The sequence below is a fragment of the Patagioenas fasciata genome, chromosome 15, assembly GCF_037038585.1.
Source record: "Patagioenas fasciata isolate bPatFas1 chromosome 15, bPatFas1.hap1, whole genome shotgun sequence".
Lineage (NCBI taxonomy): Eukaryota > Metazoa > Chordata > Aves > Columbiformes > Columbidae > Patagioenas > Patagioenas fasciata.
This window is the reverse complement of record NC_092534.1, coordinates 12,435,334-12,454,513: the sequence shown is the minus strand read 5'-3', so window position 1 is coordinate 12,454,513 and position 19,180 is coordinate 12,435,334. Positions and strand designations below refer to the sequence as shown.

General features: G+C 43.1%; 1 protein-coding gene across 1 annotated transcript; it reads left to right on the top strand.

Moving 5' to 3' along the window:
- Positions 1–5,717: 5,717 nt before the first annotated feature.
- TEKT4 (tektin 4) lies at positions 5,718–15,185 on the top strand. Its single transcript, XM_065850910.2, has 6 exons — positions 5,718–6,307; positions 10,880–10,950; positions 11,671–11,814; positions 12,683–12,905; positions 13,181–13,335; positions 14,822–15,185. The coding sequence occupies exons 1-6, from the start codon at positions 5,774–5,776 to the stop codon at positions 15,036–15,038; spliced, it is 1,344 nt and encodes a 447-aa protein (XP_065706982.2). The 5' UTR covers positions 5,718–5,773; the 3' UTR covers positions 15,039–15,185.
- The last annotated feature ends 3,995 nt before the right edge of the window (positions 15,186–19,180 follow it).

Sequence of the window (19,180 nt, the reverse complement as noted above, 5' to 3'; positions counted from 1 at the left end):
GCCCACTTTGCCAAGCCAGACCCCGACCAGACACTCTTGCGAGCTCCTCCTTCCAGTCCCTCTGCCCAGCAGTGCACATGGGCAGCTCCTCACCCAGACAAGTCCCACCACGATGCAGCTTTGGACCAACACTGCCACTGAATGTCCCCATTGACCAACCTGGTGCAATGGGACAGAAGCAGATCCCGACAGATGCGAATCAGCCACGTGTTGCTGTGGATGATATGACAGCTCTGATGGGGGAGGGAGAGAAAAAAACAGAGATTTTAGCTAATTATCCTCAACCTCCGAGTGTCCCCATGATGTGCATTGTCAGTTTGACATCCCCGTCCTCACTTTTCTCATTGCCACACGGTCCTGGCCCATCACCACCAAGAAGATGGACACATCAGGTGGTTGAGGAGGTGACAATCTCTACTTGCTGTCCCACTCCCTTTTGGCCCAGACTCGCTGCTCACCATCTATCTCTGGTGTTTTTACCCATGTCTGGTTTTAATCAAACCTGTCAGCACGGAGACCCTGACCTTCTGAAAAGCCTCCAGTCCTTGCACTAAAATTAAAGTGATTTGTCTAATGCTTCCCCATAAAGACGGATTTCAGGAAGGAGAAAGTGCAAACCCTCAGAGCTGGTGGAAAATGCAAATAAGCACAGCGTGGATCTGGCACGGATGGTTGTCACTCACACCGATGTCACCCGCTGGAAGGATCGCATCAAACACAGTCCGCCTCTGAGACACCAGGCTGGAAATGACGCTTTAAAGGGTGTTTTCATCCATGCTGAAATGGCTCAATTTATGCTTTGTTTGTGAAATAACTGCTTTTTAAAAAGAAATGCTAATACTGCCACAAATAATTAATGTTATCTGAATCTATCAATTCTAGGAGGGGGTGTTTAGATTCAAAACAGCAGAGACATTTCTAATCTCTGTGATATGAGACAATGTAAAAACAATGCCTGTGTTCTTAGATAACCTTTGCTCTCAGTCTTTTGCAGAACATCAGTGCTCCCGAGGCTAGCGTATGTTTATTTCTTAAGCTGAAATGTAACATTTTGCCCATATGTTGATACTAAAACAAAAATTCCACTTCTGAACTCTTTAATCTTTTTATTCATGTGTTCTGTCGCTCTCAGGCAGGGATTGTGAGTACCAGACGCTGCCTTATGTAGAATAATTGACTGTATTTTCTCTCCTCTGAACTAATTCACCGCATTTTCTTCCTATCTATCATCTAGATGAATGCACTGTGTTTTCTATCCATCACCCTGCCCAGGCACTCATCACCAGGGGTATGCAGCCAGCAGATAAAAAGTATAATGATGCTATATTAAATAAAGAAAATCAATGTTCCACTCTTAGGAAAACTGAGCCAAATCCTAACAAGTGGGTCACTGTCGTTTCAAGCAGAGCGATTTTCTGAAGCAGCGTGTTCCCGGCAATGCTGTACGGGCTGGGAAATCCAGGGTTCATCTCGTGTCCTCCCACTGCCCCAGCCCAGTGCGAGTGCGGGATTTCTTGTCCTGGTTGGTGTGGACATGGAGAACCAGGTGTTGCACTCAGGTGAGGCAAGAGGAGACATGAAAGCTGTGAGATCTAAGAACCTGGCATTTAGCTTTTGCATCGTTAATGATTTGGACTTGGCCAGTGTTCAACAGCAAGTTTTTCTCCTTGGTCAGAGCTTGGGTTAGAAGCTGCATTTCGGGCAGACCCACAGCTTGGAGGGCTATTAAATGATTCAAGAAACGGTAGCATTCAAACAGCAGCACACACGGCAAAACTACATGAATTGGACAGGTTTTGTGAATACCTGCCTGGTTCACAGAGGTAAGAAAAGCAGATCGGGAGCCTCAGATGCAGTGTTTCTTGGATGTAAAACAACGCACCAGTTCGGGTCACTGGTGTGAATTTGTATGTGATGGGAGTTGTTCAAACAGCAGGATGGGGGTTTGGGATCCGAAATGCAGTGAAAACAACTCTTGGCTGCCTCACAGACAGCTCCTCATGAGAATATCCATTGAGAACAAAAAAAGGGAGATCAATTTTTAAAGCAATTCTGTCCGGAGAATGGGCAGCTCAAACCAATGCCCCTCTAATGCACCATATAAACTTTAATGTCCTACCACGCCATTTCAGCTATTTTTTTTCCCCTTCATTGTAAAATGCTGAATTACAGTTAAATACTAGATGGTGTTTCCTGAGTGTGGCGCTGATTGCTCCCCTTTGTGCATGGCTGCTTATTTGTTAGCGGTGGGCCCTTGAAAGCCTCACAGCCAGGACAGCCCCCCAGAAAGCGCTTCAGCTCTTTGTGCCCACCCCACCACGGTAGTTGAAAGGGAGGAAACATCTTTTGGTACTTCAGCACAGAGATATGAAAAGCAACTGCACTGCTTTTGATGCAGAGGCACCACATCCCCCTGTCAGCCAGTACATCCAGATATTTTCTCCATGGAAATTGGGACAGAGCTGGGAGGGGAATGGTAGTAAATTATATTTATGGCAGGGGATCAGTCTGTAGCCTGTTTGCAGTATATCTCTTTATACCGGAAGGTTTATGGTGTGCTCTCCATTCTTAGCAAAGTTTCCCTATATTAAACATGAGAACAAAGCTCCTTCCTCCAAGAAAATATATGGTAGGTAGTCTTGTTGGTCATGTTTCTGATTTCTCTGCTGATGGGACAGCATTTAATTAATAACTATGCTTATTAACTCCAAGAAAACGGTTATGATATAGCTTCTCTGTGCTGAGATCTTGTTACGCTTAGAACAATAAAATAGGTTGGGTTCCTTCCTCCAGCAAGTCCCCATGGGCAGCCCCCAAAGCACCAACACAGTTTGAAAAGCAAATTTGCAGAATACTGTATCATGTGTTGGCCTCTGCTTGGAGGGATATTTGGGTAGAAGTGGGTCACATTTTCAAGCTTTTATTTAAGATTAAAAGGAGAAAGAATATGTTAAATGACGCAGACCTTCTTTTTAAGAAGTCTGTGCTGCCGACAAGACATGAATGTCCCAGCTGCTGGGGTGTGAGAGGAAAGCTTGCTCTTCTCCAGGCGCAGGACCTCTGGTACTCATGGAAGGAATGAGGTGCAAACATGAAGAGTGGACCCAGGTGACAACATTGCTTGGCCACTTGTGCTAATTGAAAAAATCGAGCAAAAGAAAGAAGGGAAAAAGCAGCAGAAGCAGCAAGCCAAAAAGCACCTGACATAAACAGGAGCATTTGTTGTGGGAAAGGGAATCAGTTTATTGTAAAAAAGATTCGAACGACCAGAAATCTCAGTCTATCACATGTCAAAAGATCTGAGCTGGAAAACATTTCTGTTCTTTTCTTCCAGTATGTTTTGTCATCTTGTGCTCTGGGAACGTCTTGAGCAGCTGTTAATAATTCATATGTTACAGTGGCATATTAAATCACTTGAATCACTTGGCTGTCAGATGGCTTTGAAACACAGGGTCCCTGGGTCTGCCCCGGATGATGAAGGGAACTCCTGGGTTTTCCGGGTGCCAATAGGTTTTGCTTTTATTTCTTGTAACAGTGAATATGCAGCCTGTTAGAACATGATGCACCTGCACTAGAAAGCAGGCTGAGACTGGCAAAAAAACCCCAGCCTCATGAAAATACCCTCCAAAATCTGTCTGCTCCTTGGAAACACTGACCTGTTGGGATAACAACCATAAAACTGGTAATCCTTACACTGAATCAGGAGGAATTTACTTCCCCCCCCCACCCCGTGCAGTGTTTCCGTGTTGGAGAAGATAATAATTTACTAGTCACATTTAGGGCCTAGAACTGAGGTGCTAAGTTTGCAACCTCAGCCACATCCCATCATGGTCCTAAGCAACCCACCTTCAAAACTGACGCTGAACTGGCTGTGAGAGGATGCCACGAGTAAAAGCTCTTTTGAAATCTTCAGAGAAAAATGCTACTTAATAGCAAATTATTACTGCCCTTATTTTCAAAAAAGGTATTTTCCATACTAAGGACTTTCACTCTGAATAGCTCAGCAGGGCTTTTCCTGTAGACTTATTGTACTTTAAAAATGCAAAATTTGCATAGATCATCATGCAGAGAAGGCCACAAGCAGAGGAAAGAGAAAGAAAAATACAGGTTGGGGGTAATGTAAGGAAAGGAACAGACACGGCAGTTAGAGGAAAGATGCATGAAAAAGGAGAGGAACAGAATTGAAGTGCAAAGGGGAAGCAAAGGGTGTCATTCCAGTGACTTCAGCAGTGCAAAGTGATCATTGACTGTTGCTGGTTTACTGGAGGGCCAATTGTAACATCTGCAAAAGGGAAGATGAAGGATTTCTTACCTCTGCTGGGACTGAATGTCCTTTTTCAACACTGTCTCTGTGGAAGGAGATTTGCTGGGCACATGCTGCCAACGGTGGCCCAGGGCCGGTGGGCAGCAGCTGCAGCCCATGCACAACGCATCTTCCACATGCAGCCTCTCAGGCAGGGACAGGCACTTGATCTTCCTACAGAGCGCAAGACTCTGTTGGAAAAATGGCCATTGACTTTCTGTGGGTTTAGAGCAAACTCTCAGAAAGCAAAGCATCTTCTGCAGAAGTTTGCGCGGCGCAGACGAGGTGGTGTGTGGGTGTGTGTGTCACTGCCGTGCACACCTTGGTGCAGCTCCGGCATCGCTCCCCTCCACACCCAAGGAGCCGATGAGCCCGGAGGACACTGGGCACGCTGCGGTGCATGTGGCTCCTACTTCCTTTTTATTTTCTAAATCAAAATGACATTGAAGACAGAAGATCTGTTCAAGTGCAAGGACCAGAGTGCCCTCTATTGTCACTGTGCTTCCAGCACCTTCCATCCTTCCTCCGAAGGCTGAGAAGAGGCGCCTCTGCCTCCCAGCCTCTCCTTTTGTTTCCTTTCCTTGTTACACGGTGATGACAACCCCCCAAAATTCCACGCAATTCAAGCATAAGCCGTGTTCCCCCAGGTGAAAGTTAAACAGGGGATGCCACAGCAGCTGAATTTCACATGTGCCCCATCCATGACAAGGCATGAGTCACAGCAATTGTCTTTAAGAATGGACATTGGGTGGAAAAATCGAATGAGGTGCAAAAATGTATTAAATTGAATGGCTTAAACGCAGCAGAGGCCACGGGCCTCGCACTGAGCCCTGGGGCCTCCCACTACCCAAGGGGTTTGCTGGGCCTGGGGGCTCGCAGGGTCACCTCCACTGTCGCTGGGCAGGAATGGGGCTGAAATCCTGTCAGGATCCTCTCGTGTTTCCAAACGAACAGGAGGAAGCACCACTGCACACACGCGCCAGTTGGAAAAGGGCAGTTCCTCCGCACAAAGGGCCCAGAACGCGGTGTAGACACTTCAGCGCATCCTTGTTCACACCACACGCACGTAGGAATTACAAACGTTACAACGTGCAGCAAGTCCTGCCTCAGGAAACCCGCCCGTCCCGGGCCCGAGGACGGCGGCGGCGCCCCCTGCCCCGTGGCGGCCATGACACCACTCGCGCCCCCGGCTCCTCCCCAATTGGGTGTCCCCGTCGCCATGGCAACAAGCAGCTTGGAGGCGGGTGCAGGCAGCCGGCTTCCCCTATCCAACGCGCTCTCGAAGCGGACCCGCGCTCTGATTGGTGGTCATCGCTGTGAGGTAACGAGGAGCGGGCTGTTCCGCCTCGGGTTTCCCTTCGCAGTGGGGGACCCGCCTCCTCATTGGCTGCTGCTGTTGCCCCGGCGACGGAAGGACGCGGCGCGGCAGCGGGACGCAGGGCAAGCCCTGCGGGAGGCCCCGCCGCCGCCATGGCGCAGCCCGGGGTCCTCATGACCAAGGAGCCGGCTCCGCAGTCGGTACCGGCTTCCGACCTGCCCATGAAGTTGTCCGAGGTGGCCCTGAACACAGGCGCCTACTCATCCAGTGGCCTGGCCACTGCAGGCTTCCGCACTGCCAAGTACCTGCCCGGCGAGTGGCACCAGAGCAACTATGACATGTACCACAAGGCCTTTGCTGGCTGCAAGCAGGGCGAGCACGACCGGGCCGAGGCCAAGGACCTGGCTGAGTACACTGCCCAGCGTGCCCAATGTGCCCAGCAGGACTCCACAACCGCCCTGGGCCACCGCCTGCAAAACACACACTTCTGGAAGTCCGAGCTCCAGAAGGAAATTGAGGACCTTGATGCTGAGACCAGCCTGCTGGCAGCCCAGAAGCTGCGGCTGGAAAGAGCGCTGGATGCCACCGAAGTGCCCCATGCCATTGCCACCGATAACCTGCAGTGTCGGGAGAGGAGGCAACCCCCAGACCTGGTCAACGATGAGGTGGAGAGAGAGTTGCTGAAGGTGAGCAGGACATTGGGATCACAGAATCACAGTGGTTGTGGTTGGAAGGGACCTCTGGAGATCACCCAATCCAACTAACCTGCTAAAGCAGGGTTGCCAGAGCAGGTCACACAGGAATGCGTCCAGGCGGGTTTTTAATGTCTCCAGAGCAGGAGACTCCACAGCCTCTCTGGGCAGCCTGCTTCTGGTCTCTAAAAGAGTGAGCAGCTTGGTCAGCAGGTGATAACTGAAGCTTATGAAGGAATGTTCTGGCCTAATGCCCTTTCCTGGCAGCCTGGACTCCCTCTGTCACTCTTTGGTTTAAGAAGGATTGTTTAAAATCCTTCTTCTGTGTAAAAACTGTTTAAAATCATGTGAGTGTGACTGGAGGAGACCAGATCCCCTCTCTTAGACCAGATCCAAACAAAATGACAACAGAGGTTTCCTGAACCGAGGTGGGCATCCTGTTCTGGCATTAAACATCTCCTAGCCTCCAACTGGATTAAAGTCCCCTCATCTCTGCAGATTACACTTTAAACATGCAGTACATGAGCAGACTGTTCAGGACCAGTAAAGTGCTCCTTGCCCATTTCCATGCTCAGGCTGTCCAAATGTGGCAGTTTCTGCCATTGCCTTTGACTGCTGAGTCTGATGCTGTAGTCTTGCCAAGGTTCACGACAAGGTGATGATCTAACGCTGAACTACGGTGTCTCAACACAAACCGCCACTTTAAACGTCCTGCAGGACAGGAGCACAGGTGTCCCCAAACTGTACAATGTAGCTGGGTGACACAGACAGGTGGTGTTTCCGACAGGCTGGTTCCAACAAACCTGAGACTCTTCCGAAATTTGCTTGACCCTTTTCCTCCCATAGAGGACTCTTTGCCCCAGCTGACACTTTGTTATCTGTTGCTGAGATCCAGCACTGCATGTGAGCTGCCTTCAAAGCTGATGTAGTTATTGTGGCTGCACATGTTACAGCGAACAAATTCTTGGTCATTTTTCATTCTGGAATGATACATATTCCAGTGTCCCACAAACAGATTAATGATTATTTGCCTGCAGAATCCAATATACTGTGCAAGTTGATTCATGATGAGCTACTGATTAAACCAGATGATTAATATTTGTTGTTAGAAAAATATTGAAGAGACTTACAGAGTTGATGGCATGATAGTACTTAGAAATATTTTAGTGGGAATTGCATGCAGTTGGTGAATTGCAATCAATACTGAAGAGGTTGTTGCAGTCAAAAACATAAATGTGAGAGGTGGTATATAGGATATTTCAGTATGTGAATTGTTACAAGATTCAGACTACAGAAAAAAAATTTCACCAGCTGCTGATGTTTTAGAGAAGTCTGTGTAAAGTAAGATTTACCCCCCCAAAAACATTTTCTGGCAGGATTTCGCGGCTGTATTTCTTTCCTCCTGATATCAGATAATAGTTTGTTCATTGCTCAGAAGTCCATCTGCTGCTGCTGCTAATTCTTCACCTGAAATGGTGATTGTCTGCTTGTGACGACACACTGTCAACAGCCAAGTGGGATGTCAGCAAAAAAGAATGATGTGGGTTCAGATGAGGCCTGTGTTCCGGCAGCAGATGGACCCTTGAGAAATGAAGATTTTGTTGCCATGCCAATGACCTTTGCAGCGCAGAAGGAAGAGGAGTGCATAATATCTGAGGAGATCCTTCCCATTTTCACAGAGGAATAGATTTTATGGCGTGAAAGTTTGCAAATAGATGTTAAAACGTGGCTTTGCCGTCTCTTTAAGCTGCAGCTATGCTCTACACCTCTTCCACTGCAAGAAATCAGATGGTACCTTGTATTTATTACTCTTTCCGAAAGTGGCTAATAATTCTTGACACTTAGAGCTGCTCTTCCATAAATTCAGACTGTTCACAGTGCAGATTTCCACATTAATGGCCCGGTTCACTGGTAGCTCCGTGTTACAGCATTTGCTTATTTGGAGCAGCTGTGCAAATTTTATCACTAAGTACTGACATACTATTTCTGAATGTCACTTCCTTGTCCAGTCACTTTCTACTCTTAACTCTCTTAACAAATGGTAATGCAAGGGACATCAGGAACAATTTGTTTTCTTACTATGCAAAAACTGAGGAAAAAAATATAAATTATTTCCAAGAGTCAGCTATGTGAGGAAACAGACATTCTTTTCCTTGCAGTTTTAATTACACAGTTAATTGATATTCTAGTGCATTTTCCTTCCTTTGAAATTCTTCCTCTTCTACCAGCTCTCAGCTTTCTGCACATTTCCTGTTCCCAGAGCTGAAATAACCACCTTTCAGCAACCCCTTGGCAGATGACATTTTAAAAGACAACATTGAATCCATGTATACAAGCAGTTTGGAATCTCTGCATGTAATTGCACTTTTATTATCTGTTCAGTAGGAATCACTTCAGATGACTCACAAAGAAAAAAAGAACTCTTTCTGTTGAAAGTTTTATGCACCCAAATAAGAGTTGGGGTTTTCCTACTTTTTGGCACACCATCTATTTCTTTTAGGGAGTTTTGATTCCAAGTCATCTGTCCCATTTGCTTTGCAGCATGGTGTCTTATTTAAATCACCTGTTGTGATATGTCCCACCACTAAATAGCCACAGCTGGAATGAGGGCTGAGGGTATTGAAGTGAAACCTCCTCACGTGCACAGTAAAATCAGCTGTTACTTGGAAATTCATTGACTCCACTTAACAGCATATTCATCTTTTCTTAATGAAGTTCTAGTTAAGAAAAAGAAGCAGGAAGTCACAATTGTTTTTCAGTAAAGAAGAATATTTGATGACTAAAACGAAGAAAAATCTCTTAAAGAGAATAATGTTATTTCTTTGTGCATTGGAAATAGCTGAATTCATTAAAAGCAGTACATGCATCTCTTTTGTATGATGTTTTTGACTTTCATAACCCATATGACATCTCCTCTGAATCCCCTTTGCACCAGTTTAATGACAATTCAGTAGGTTTATGTGCATGCATTTAATATTGAAAACACAAACCCAAGCAAAGGACTTGCCACATGGTGGTATACTGCCAATACGTCATGTTTCAGCTGCATATATTCTGCATTTCAAGGTTATTTTCTCATGTCCGGTATCCAGATTCATTAATGGAGTGCCAGATATGACTGGGCATCAGCAGATGTACTTCCATTTATGCCATTTTTTAAACCTAGAACTGTATTTGACTCAGAGTCTTGATTTGCTTTTATTTGCAGTCCTGCTGTGTGGGACAACTGGTATCACGTTGCTGATGGATGGGTGGATTTGTAATTGAGGGCAATTAGAAATCAGCTGCTCCCTCGCTGTGTTATCCTGGCCCTGGGTGCTGTATTTAGATATCAACGACACCTGCAAGTCACCAGTGTAAAAAGACTGCAAAAAAACCCCTGAATTTGTAAATTCATGGAAGGCACAAGCATCTGCTCTTAAACATTTTCTTTGCACCATTAATTAGACACTTACAAAGTCATGAGCCGGGATGGTTTTATCACTAGATTTGAGGAAAATCCAACTTTTGCATCGTAAACATTGAATACTGTAGTAAAATAAATGGCACGCTAAACTCTAAAATGTTCTCTCCCTGTTAATTGACAACCATTTATAATAACAGAAGTTTATTATTAGTATTAACCGTGGAGAAGACAGCTGAAAAGAAGCCAAGATCGCTTCAAATTTGACAATATTTCATTTTAATAGCACATGAAGACATATATAGGAAAAATAAGGCAAAGAAAAAAGGCATTTCATCCACAAAGTCCTATAATGAACTGAAGAAATGCAAATCTAAGTTTCTGTTATCCTGTGAACCAGCAAAGCTGCTGGCAAGTAAAACTCTTTATCCTGCTTTTACTCTCTTAATGTGGACGGGGCCATAAAATAAATTGCCAGCACAATTCTGTGCACAGACTAAATAAAGATCACCCACTCGGCCACGTGGTAAAATCCAGGATTTTAATGTGGAATCACCCACATTTTTGTTGTTGAAATCCCAGAGTCTGGGTGGGCCCCGTGGGTTGTACTGCGATGTCCATCGGTCCGGTGGGACCGAGAGTCCTCGATCGAAGCATCTTCATCTTCAGCCTCGTGCCACAGCTCCCCCCAGCCATCCAACCCACCTTCACCTGTTGTAAAAGTTAAGAGAAATCATTTAGTAGGTAAATGTTGAAAATTCATTGTCATTTGTGCCTGCTCGTTCACTCTAACTCATCTTCGACTGCCATTAGTTATGAGAACTGTATCTTCAGTTTTAAATGTTATATTTGAATGCCTATCTCCTCAACAGGGAATCAATTTTAAAGTTTTAGTTTAGGTCATTCGACAAGGGAATTTTTTATTTTTGTGCTATTTCACTTCTTCCATGTGAGAGACCTTAATTGCTAAACGAAAGCTTTTCTCGTTTAAAACTGTGCACGTTACTCACAGGAGATTGTCTCTTTATTTACATGGAGACGGACTACCCAACATGATATGATGTGATGTGATGTGATATGATATGATATGATAATATGGCGTGGCGTGACGTGACATATATCTCTGTTCTGGATATCCTAGAAGTCTCACTATTTTTATCTAGGAAGCTGAACTTATCAGAAATATCCAGGAGCTTTTGAAGAGAACTTTGATGCAAGCTCGCAACCAGATGCAGTAAGATGTTTTTCATTATACCTTAGTAGCTAATTTGTATAGCTAAATAATTCCTGACATATAGAGGTACAATGCCCAGTGGAGCCACATGAACTGCATTTAAACCTGAGAAGAGATACTCAGTGATGAAACTTCAGGATTTTCAATAGAGTGCCTCAATATGAAGGAGTTAACTGGGGGAAATCTTGGTATTTTAGTTGTGGGTGGGTTGGTTGGTTATTTTAAAATCCAGTCCAATTTGTGCCAGATAAAATGAAATATTGTTTTTAGAAAGAATGTCTATAGGCACAAAATAATTTAAAGTAGTTCTGTTATATCAATTAGAGTATGAGAATAATCTGAGTTTAGGCTTCGTTTTTTGTAACTCTCTTAAAATCGTTTTAGTACCATTATCTGCCAGCGCAATCTTTTTGATTCCTTAGGTGAGAGTGACATCTGGTGTTAACAGTCGATAAGGACCCACTGTCTTTGGTAAACTGAAGTCGTTCTAGTTCATTTGGTGACTTGTGACTCAGGCCTAGGGTGGTGGGCAACACATCAGGCTTCTTGCCGTTATAGCAGATAGTGGCGAGAGTGTTTTGTTAGGATTTCCATGACAAAAATGAAAGCTTCTGTTCTCATTGTTCTTTGAAAGACAAAAGATCAGGGCCCAGCTTCACAGATGTTTGTGATGATCTTGTTAATTGTATTTTTTTTCCACTAACAATGATGACTTTTCAGATTAAATCGAGATCACAAAGAGATTTGTGAGAGGGACTGGTCAGACAAGGTTGAAACGTATAACATTGATGATAAATGTGGAAGATACAATAACCAGAGCACCAACGTCCAGTTCCATCCTAACTCGGTGAAGTTCGAAGAGAGGTGAGCAGTTACTGTCATTATCCTCCACAGATAACCCTGATAAGATAAAATACATCCTTTGTGTCCGTGAAAGCTGAATTAAAGGTGTAGCTGCTGTTGCTTTGGACATACAACGTTATAACTTTAAAACAACTGCATGGTTAGTAAAGGTGGTGCAGCCCTCTCAGCATGGCGCGCTGCTCATGGCAAAGCTGGTTCACTATATGGAGACTGACTTTGTGGAAGTTTTTCTCAGAAATAATTGGCTTTATACTTTTAAAGCCTGATCTAAATCCCATTGAGAGTCACCGCTTGACACCAGCAGGCACGCCATTCTTTTGGGAAGGGCACGTGCTGCTTCCACACAGGGGGGATGACTATTACAGTAAATTTTGCTGCTCCTTTCAGGCAGTTTTCATGTGACACAATGTCCCGAGTCCTATGTAGTTTCTTCTGCTGCTCAACATAGCAAAGTATAACCAGAGATCATGTTTCTTCTTGTTTCAAAGTAGACACAGACTATAAAGCTTGAATATATTAATCTGTTTATTTACTGGTGACTTAACTGCTTGTGCTTGCACAAAAAAGTATAAGTATACTTTTTTTGCCTTAGTAGTACTAGTTGCAGGTGGAAGGACTTTGTATGATATTTTTGTTATATATTACTTCCCCTAGAAGCCAAAAGATGAATGACAGTTTGTTAATTTTATAAAAGATAGGTCTCCTTCCTTTGTGGTAAGTCTAGACTGCATGCAACAGCAAAAACAAATAGTGGTGGACAACACTTCTGTAGGGAGAGAACCAGCTTCAGATTGTCCTCTTAAGAGCAACGTGAACAGAAGCGCAAGGTTCCTATTTGTATTAATATACCTTTCACCTCTTCTTCCAGTGCCTCAACACCGGAGACATGGGCCAAGTTCACTCATGACAACATCTATAGGGCAGAACGAGAAAAACTGGCTTCTGGCAATCTTCGTGTCTTGATTGACAACATCCTTCATGACGTATCCGAGGACCTGAGGAGGCAATGTGATACTGTTAATGAGGCTTTTGCCAAACGCTGCGAGGAGCTGGAGGATACAAAACACAAGCTAGAGTATCATTTGAAAAATGTAAGTGTTCCTCTTGAAATGCTGGCTACAGGTGTGACAGTCTCGTTTGAGACTCTAGGAAAAATATCTTAGTCCATGTCAGCTACAGAACGCAGTTTTGTGTCAGCTTTGTATCTGATAAGAGTATTTATCTTTCTGTTCTTTTATTTCTTCTATATTCAGGCCAAATAGGAGGTCAAAACTATAACTGCCTCACTAGGACCATGAACAGATGTACAGCATGCACAATGTGCATTTTTTATTAGATGGTTCTTTTTCTTGGACATCATCTTTAGGTCCTTCGGGAGATTGGAGATCAGGAAGCAAACATCGCTGCTCTCAAACAAGCCATCAAAGACAAGGAAGCCCCGATGAAAGTTGCTCAAACGAGGCTGTATGACAGGTCTTTTAGGCCCAACGTAGAGCTCTGCAGAGATGAAGCACAACTCAGGTAAACACTATTAAACAAGTCCTCCAAGGTGTCCATTCTATCCAGAAGTGAAGTTAGATAGCCTTTGCGCTTTTTTTTTTGGCAACACATGGCCTCTAGTTTTTATTACTAGGTTAGATTCTGATAAAAGTCAGGAATAATTCCATTGACCAAAATCACTGTGAGGAAAATGTCATTTTAACCCAATGTATTGGCAAATAGAAAATCTATAGACTGAAGTCTGCCTATTGTCTCTGTTCTTTCACCTCTGAACTGTGCAGTTTCTTATTGATTCAAATGATCCAAAAAAATCTGACAGCAAATGGATCATTTGCAACTCTTGCTGTTAGCAGAAGCTCACCACAAGGTGGACTTGTGTGCTGGGTGAATTATGCATCAAGTGCTGAGAATGTAAACGAGCTGCACGAACTCAGTCTGAGACAAGTCCTCAGGACTATGAAGCATTTGGCTCTTGGCATTTGGTTTTCAGTAATAATCCATTTTGAAACTGGAGGTCAACAAATCCTTTCAAATGAAAGATCTGAATGTCACATTTGTCAGTTTTGATCTCATTATAAGCTTTGTAATTGATTCTCCTCCTTCACATTTTCCTACCCTTAGGAAAAGTGGGGAATCAGCTTTTACAGGCTCACAGTGTCCTCGTAGCCCACCGTTCAAAGCCAATGTGCTGCTCTTTATATGGTGAGGAAGAAGTTGTAGTTAATCCAAATGCTTTGTAGCATCTCAAGCACACTCATTTCAGGTCCTGATCCAGCAAACCATCCACATGCAAGCTTTTCAGTATATACATTGCCCTTAACGGGATTTCAAGACATGTAGATGCCAGTCCTTTGCTGAATGGGCACATATTTAACCTCTGGGCTTATTCTGTGTGTAGTGACTCAGTTTGCAGGGCACATAGGGATCTCGATTTCCTGGGAATCAAATACTCTGCAGACAAATTGCGCTGAGGCACCTCACCCTCCCAGACTTCCAGCTGAAATGATGGCCTTCTTTTCAAATGGTTGGCTGATTTTTTTAAAGTGGTGTCCAGCTTCTTCTTTAGAAGGCTTATATGCTTTTAAAGACTGTTTTCTGATGTCCAGTGCAAGTATCATCTTTAATACATGAGTTTTATACCAGTGAACAGACAGCAAAACCAGGCTTAACAAAATGCCGATCCAGTGAAACCAGGTGACTTATTTAACAATTTTTGTCCTATAATTCTTAGTACAATTCTCCTACAGAGTGGGAGAAGATGAAGATGGGTAGTTCCACTGTGCTTAGTGGTAAAAGGCATTCTTGGAATTACCTAAATCATGTACAGAATCTGTGAAAGTGAACTCTGCTTTTGACCAAGTACACAGGACCTCTCTGGGGTCCTTTGTTATTATGATTCTACAGCTGTTGATCTTTATTCCTTCCTTTATTTATACAGTTCATATGTCTGTCTGAACACGGACTGGCTTCTGCTAATTTTTTCATTATTTAATGTCATTCTGTTCAGCTTGATCAGTGAAGTTGAAGAACTAACGGAGTCCATTGCAGCCCTGAAGAAAAAACTGATGGAATCTGAGCAGACTCTGAGGAACCTGGAAGACACACGGATGGATTTAGAAAAAGATATAGCTGTGAAAAAGAACAGTATTTTTATTGACAGGCAAAAGTGCATGGCCCATCGCACACGCTACCCTGTTGCTCTTAAATTAGCAGGTTACCAGTAGTAATCTCTGTGCTAACCATGCAAAGTCTGGAAGAAAAATGTAGTCTAGAATCTTTCATATACAGTGCATGGATAGTGTTATACACAGAGGTACTGTATTCACTGTTGTTTTCCTCTAGGTGGATTAAAATACATTATTTGTATTATGGTGGGCTTTGAGTCTTGTCTTTAAAAGTTCAGTCTAAGCACAATGTTTATAGTGAGTTTAAAACAGCTTAAAGGTAATTCATTACATCTAGAATGTATCTACATCATATATGAATAATATAAACAGCATGTGATATTTGGAGTTCTCACCCTATTAAGTGAATATGTTGAGAGAGTATTTATTGTGGATAATAATAATAGAGATTTAAATATAACATTTACAGCTTTTTAGCATTTTCAGGCAGCCTGAAATGAGAGCAATAAAACTGCCTGCCTGATGGAAGATCACATGAGCAGCAAAGAAACAGATGATAGACCTTTAAGCTGCTCAAACATTATTAGAGGACTAAAAAAGGTTTGCACAGGTTAGATGACAATCTGACTATTGGAAAAAGCACTCGCAGTCTGTGACACCTGCTTATTCCATCTGCAAATGAGTCCAAGGGTTTGTAACCTTCAAGTCAATATTATTTTTTTTCCAAGAAAAAGAAAAAACTAAACAGCTTGTGAATAGTAATCATGACTTTCAAGTTAAGCACTTGAATGTTGGAGTGAGCCCTTGATCTGTTGCAGCTATTCCCTGGAAGACCTGTGTGTTTGAACTATTACCCGTAATGGAGAACACATCAGGTTCATATACTGCAGTAGAGCAACATAACAAATGTCATTTATCCATTAGCTTAGCAGGCCACTCAGTTAAATATGTGACATGTGTCAGAAAAGAGGGAAAGGGGGAAAGATGACATAGAACAGAATTCCATTATGGTTTCCTGTATTACAGGTTTTTGCTTTTAAAAAGCAGCTGATCGAGGAGAGGGGAAAGAAAAATATAAAGAATAAAGGCAAAACACACAAAAACCCCTATCCAAAGCAGATTTCTGAAGAGCCCTGCTCTGTTATCCAGCCAGGAGAGGCCATTAGCCTCTGCTTTTCTCCCACAGAGCAATTTGTATCATCCAAACTCAGGATATGCCAAGCACTAGGCAGCAATTGCCCTCCTGCTAAAAGCTGTTACCATGGCTTTGGAAAACAGCTGCGGCACCGAGGGCTTTTGACCCAAACCTCTATCTTACCAGTTTTGTAATCAAGAGTTTTCTTTATATTTTTAACCAATTTCCTCTTCACGATGACATTTTCATAGTCTAGATTTTGAATCCTTATTAGAGAGTAATGGCACGTAGATAAGAAAAAAAACATGGCTCTACTATGCTTTTCTCTGCACAGAGCTTAAAACAGTTATGAAAGATTATGTTTGTAGTCTGAAAACATTCTCCTTCACTCTGCCTTTCTTAAAACACCTTCAGCACCTTCCTGACGGCATGTAATGGCCCGTTCTTCATGCTCAAATCTCAAGTGGATCAACACCTTGTGTGCAGCTACATCACTGTGCAGTTGGGTATAAAACTGACTTTATCTGCACCAGAAGAATAAATCACTTTAATGGATGTTCCAGTGTTCAGAGCCTTGGTGTTAAAAGGGTTTTGGTCATTTAGGACCCAGAACAAAGACTTTGATTCCAGAGTTATGCATGAGAGAGAGGAAACTCAAAGTGCTGTCATCTTCCAGGAGATCGTGCTGAGTATAAATAACCTTGTGCCCCATATTGGGTTGTAATGGAGCTTTCCCTAATTAAAGCCTATCAGTTTAATTTACCTTTGTGAACTAAATTAGTCTGTCCTTGCTTTAGGCCAATCAAGGGAAGCCCTGCTCTCGTAAACCTCAGCCATGGGCAGGTGTGTAATTACTGCCCTATTCACATGGTAATAGGTGAACACAAGTGTAAAAGTGAGGATCAGGTGCAATAGCTTCAGGTTTCAGCAATTATTTACCTCTTTAATTACTGATTAACAATAATAGTAATTAAAACCACTGCTCTAGCATGTAACTATGTTTTTATATTATTTTTTCATGATTTGTTTTCAAGCTGAGGATTTACCAGGAAACATTTTAAAATGTGTTTTAGCTGGTCACAGGTGAGCTATAGCTGCCAATTGTCTTGAGATCTACCTGCTCATCTGTATCAGAAGTGTGGACTTTTTGACTTCATTAGGATTTTTTGAGTTGTTATCCTAAGAGATTGCTGGTTGTGAGGACAAGGTTTAATTTCTGGAAACTCTGAGGGTTTTCTCATCTGTTTGCAGGTAGAGAAACAAATTAATGATGTGATAAATGATGCCTTTTAATGCCTGGTACAGGGATTTCAGGAAAAAACAGGAATGAAGACCCATTAAAAATATGTTTGTTACTTAAGAGCAGATGTCATTATGCAAGAGGAGCAAATAAGGTTACAGAGAAATAGGAGATAATACTTGTGTAGTATTTTTATAATGGATAATTGATTTTCTCTAAGACTGAAGCTTGGAACAACTGTCTGATCATTTCAGCCTTGTACCGTGTCATGGGTCACTACAGAATTCGGTACCACAGTGGCAGACACCAGCACCAAGATGCCCAGGTGGGGTTTTGCAGAAGAGTCTGTCTCTGCTTTTGGAGCCCTGACACGTGGTACAAACAATACGTGCTTCAAACATTGATCTTTAATTTGATCTACATGGTAAATAGCCACATGGACAGCCAGTAACACCAGAAAAATGGAATGATCTTTTCACATAGTCATGCGCAGTTAATCAAGAAGACCAAAATGTGCATCATAGGGTAATCTGGGGAAATTTAAAAAAAAAGTCATAATTTTATATATATATATATATATATATATATATATATATATATATATGTATCTTCCAGAAAGGAACTAACTCTGAAGAGGGAGGGAAATTTCACTTATTTCTTTAAAATATTGATTGTTTCATCCTTTAAAAATTCATAGTGCTGCCAGTGATCTTTCATGCTAAGGGACAGAGATGTCTTCCAAATCAATGGGTTTATAATTTGTTTAAAACAAAGCAGCGCCAAACCATCTGAAATACGTCCAGAAAACACTCAGTTTCTTTTTCTCCATGGCCAGAGAAAGAGAAAATTGCAGAACAGCAAAAGTCAAAACACAACCAACCTGCAAAGGAACGACACTTGCTATTGGAAAAAATAAAAACTGTCATTTTACTCATTATTATGAAATATTCCCACTTCCTGCTAATGTGTCTGGGTTTTGCAGACTGAAATCAGTGCTAACGCCTCTGTCCTTCCCAGTATGGGTACCTTTCCTCTCCACAAACTTTAATGGCTCTTTTGCCTTCATCTTTTCAATATTTCCCACTTTTTCTGCCAAACTACATATGAGGAATCACAGAGATGGGTCACCAGGAGAATGTCACTGAGCAGTCATCTGCCATTCCCCAGCTCTCCCTCCCGCTCCTTGCTTTGGAATTCTACAGATCCAGCACACACAAGACCGTAGCACATTTTACGAGCGCAGCCCCAGTGTGTGCGGTGTTGCATCAGCTCTGCTGGCGTCGAGTCAAGCCACATCGTGTTCCCATAGATGTTCTACCACCGAGAACATTATCTGCCCAGTAACTGCGGGACGAGAGCTCTCCTGAGTCAAGATTCCTGGCATTTTATGACACCGGCTCTTGCCCAAGGATAAATTCAAATCTGTAAAACTGAGGGAGGGATCACAAAGCCTATGAACTCCCATCCGTGTGAATTAGTCACGGGCTGCAATCGTGAAAGAGCTCTTAGGTCTCTGTGTATGTGTTTCAAGAACTGTAAACAAAACACATTGTGCCAGCAAAACAAAGCCATCCTGCAAGTCCCACGTGGTTTTGGCTTCACCGCCAAAGGACGGTGGATGGAGCAGAGGGCAGCCGAGAGGTGTGAAGTGGTTACCCTGAAGCTTTCTGGATCCAAGTCAGAGGGCTGAGAGGCACCAATACAGATGGTGAAAAGTCCCGATCCACCAGTTGAGTTGCTACTGGGGAGAGGACAGACTGGCCCAGCAGGTAAAGGCAGAATATTGTGTTCAGTTTGGGATGAGGAGCTGGGGAACCACCACCGTGACCCTTGGGCACCCAGAGGACTCTGGGCAGGACTTGGCCA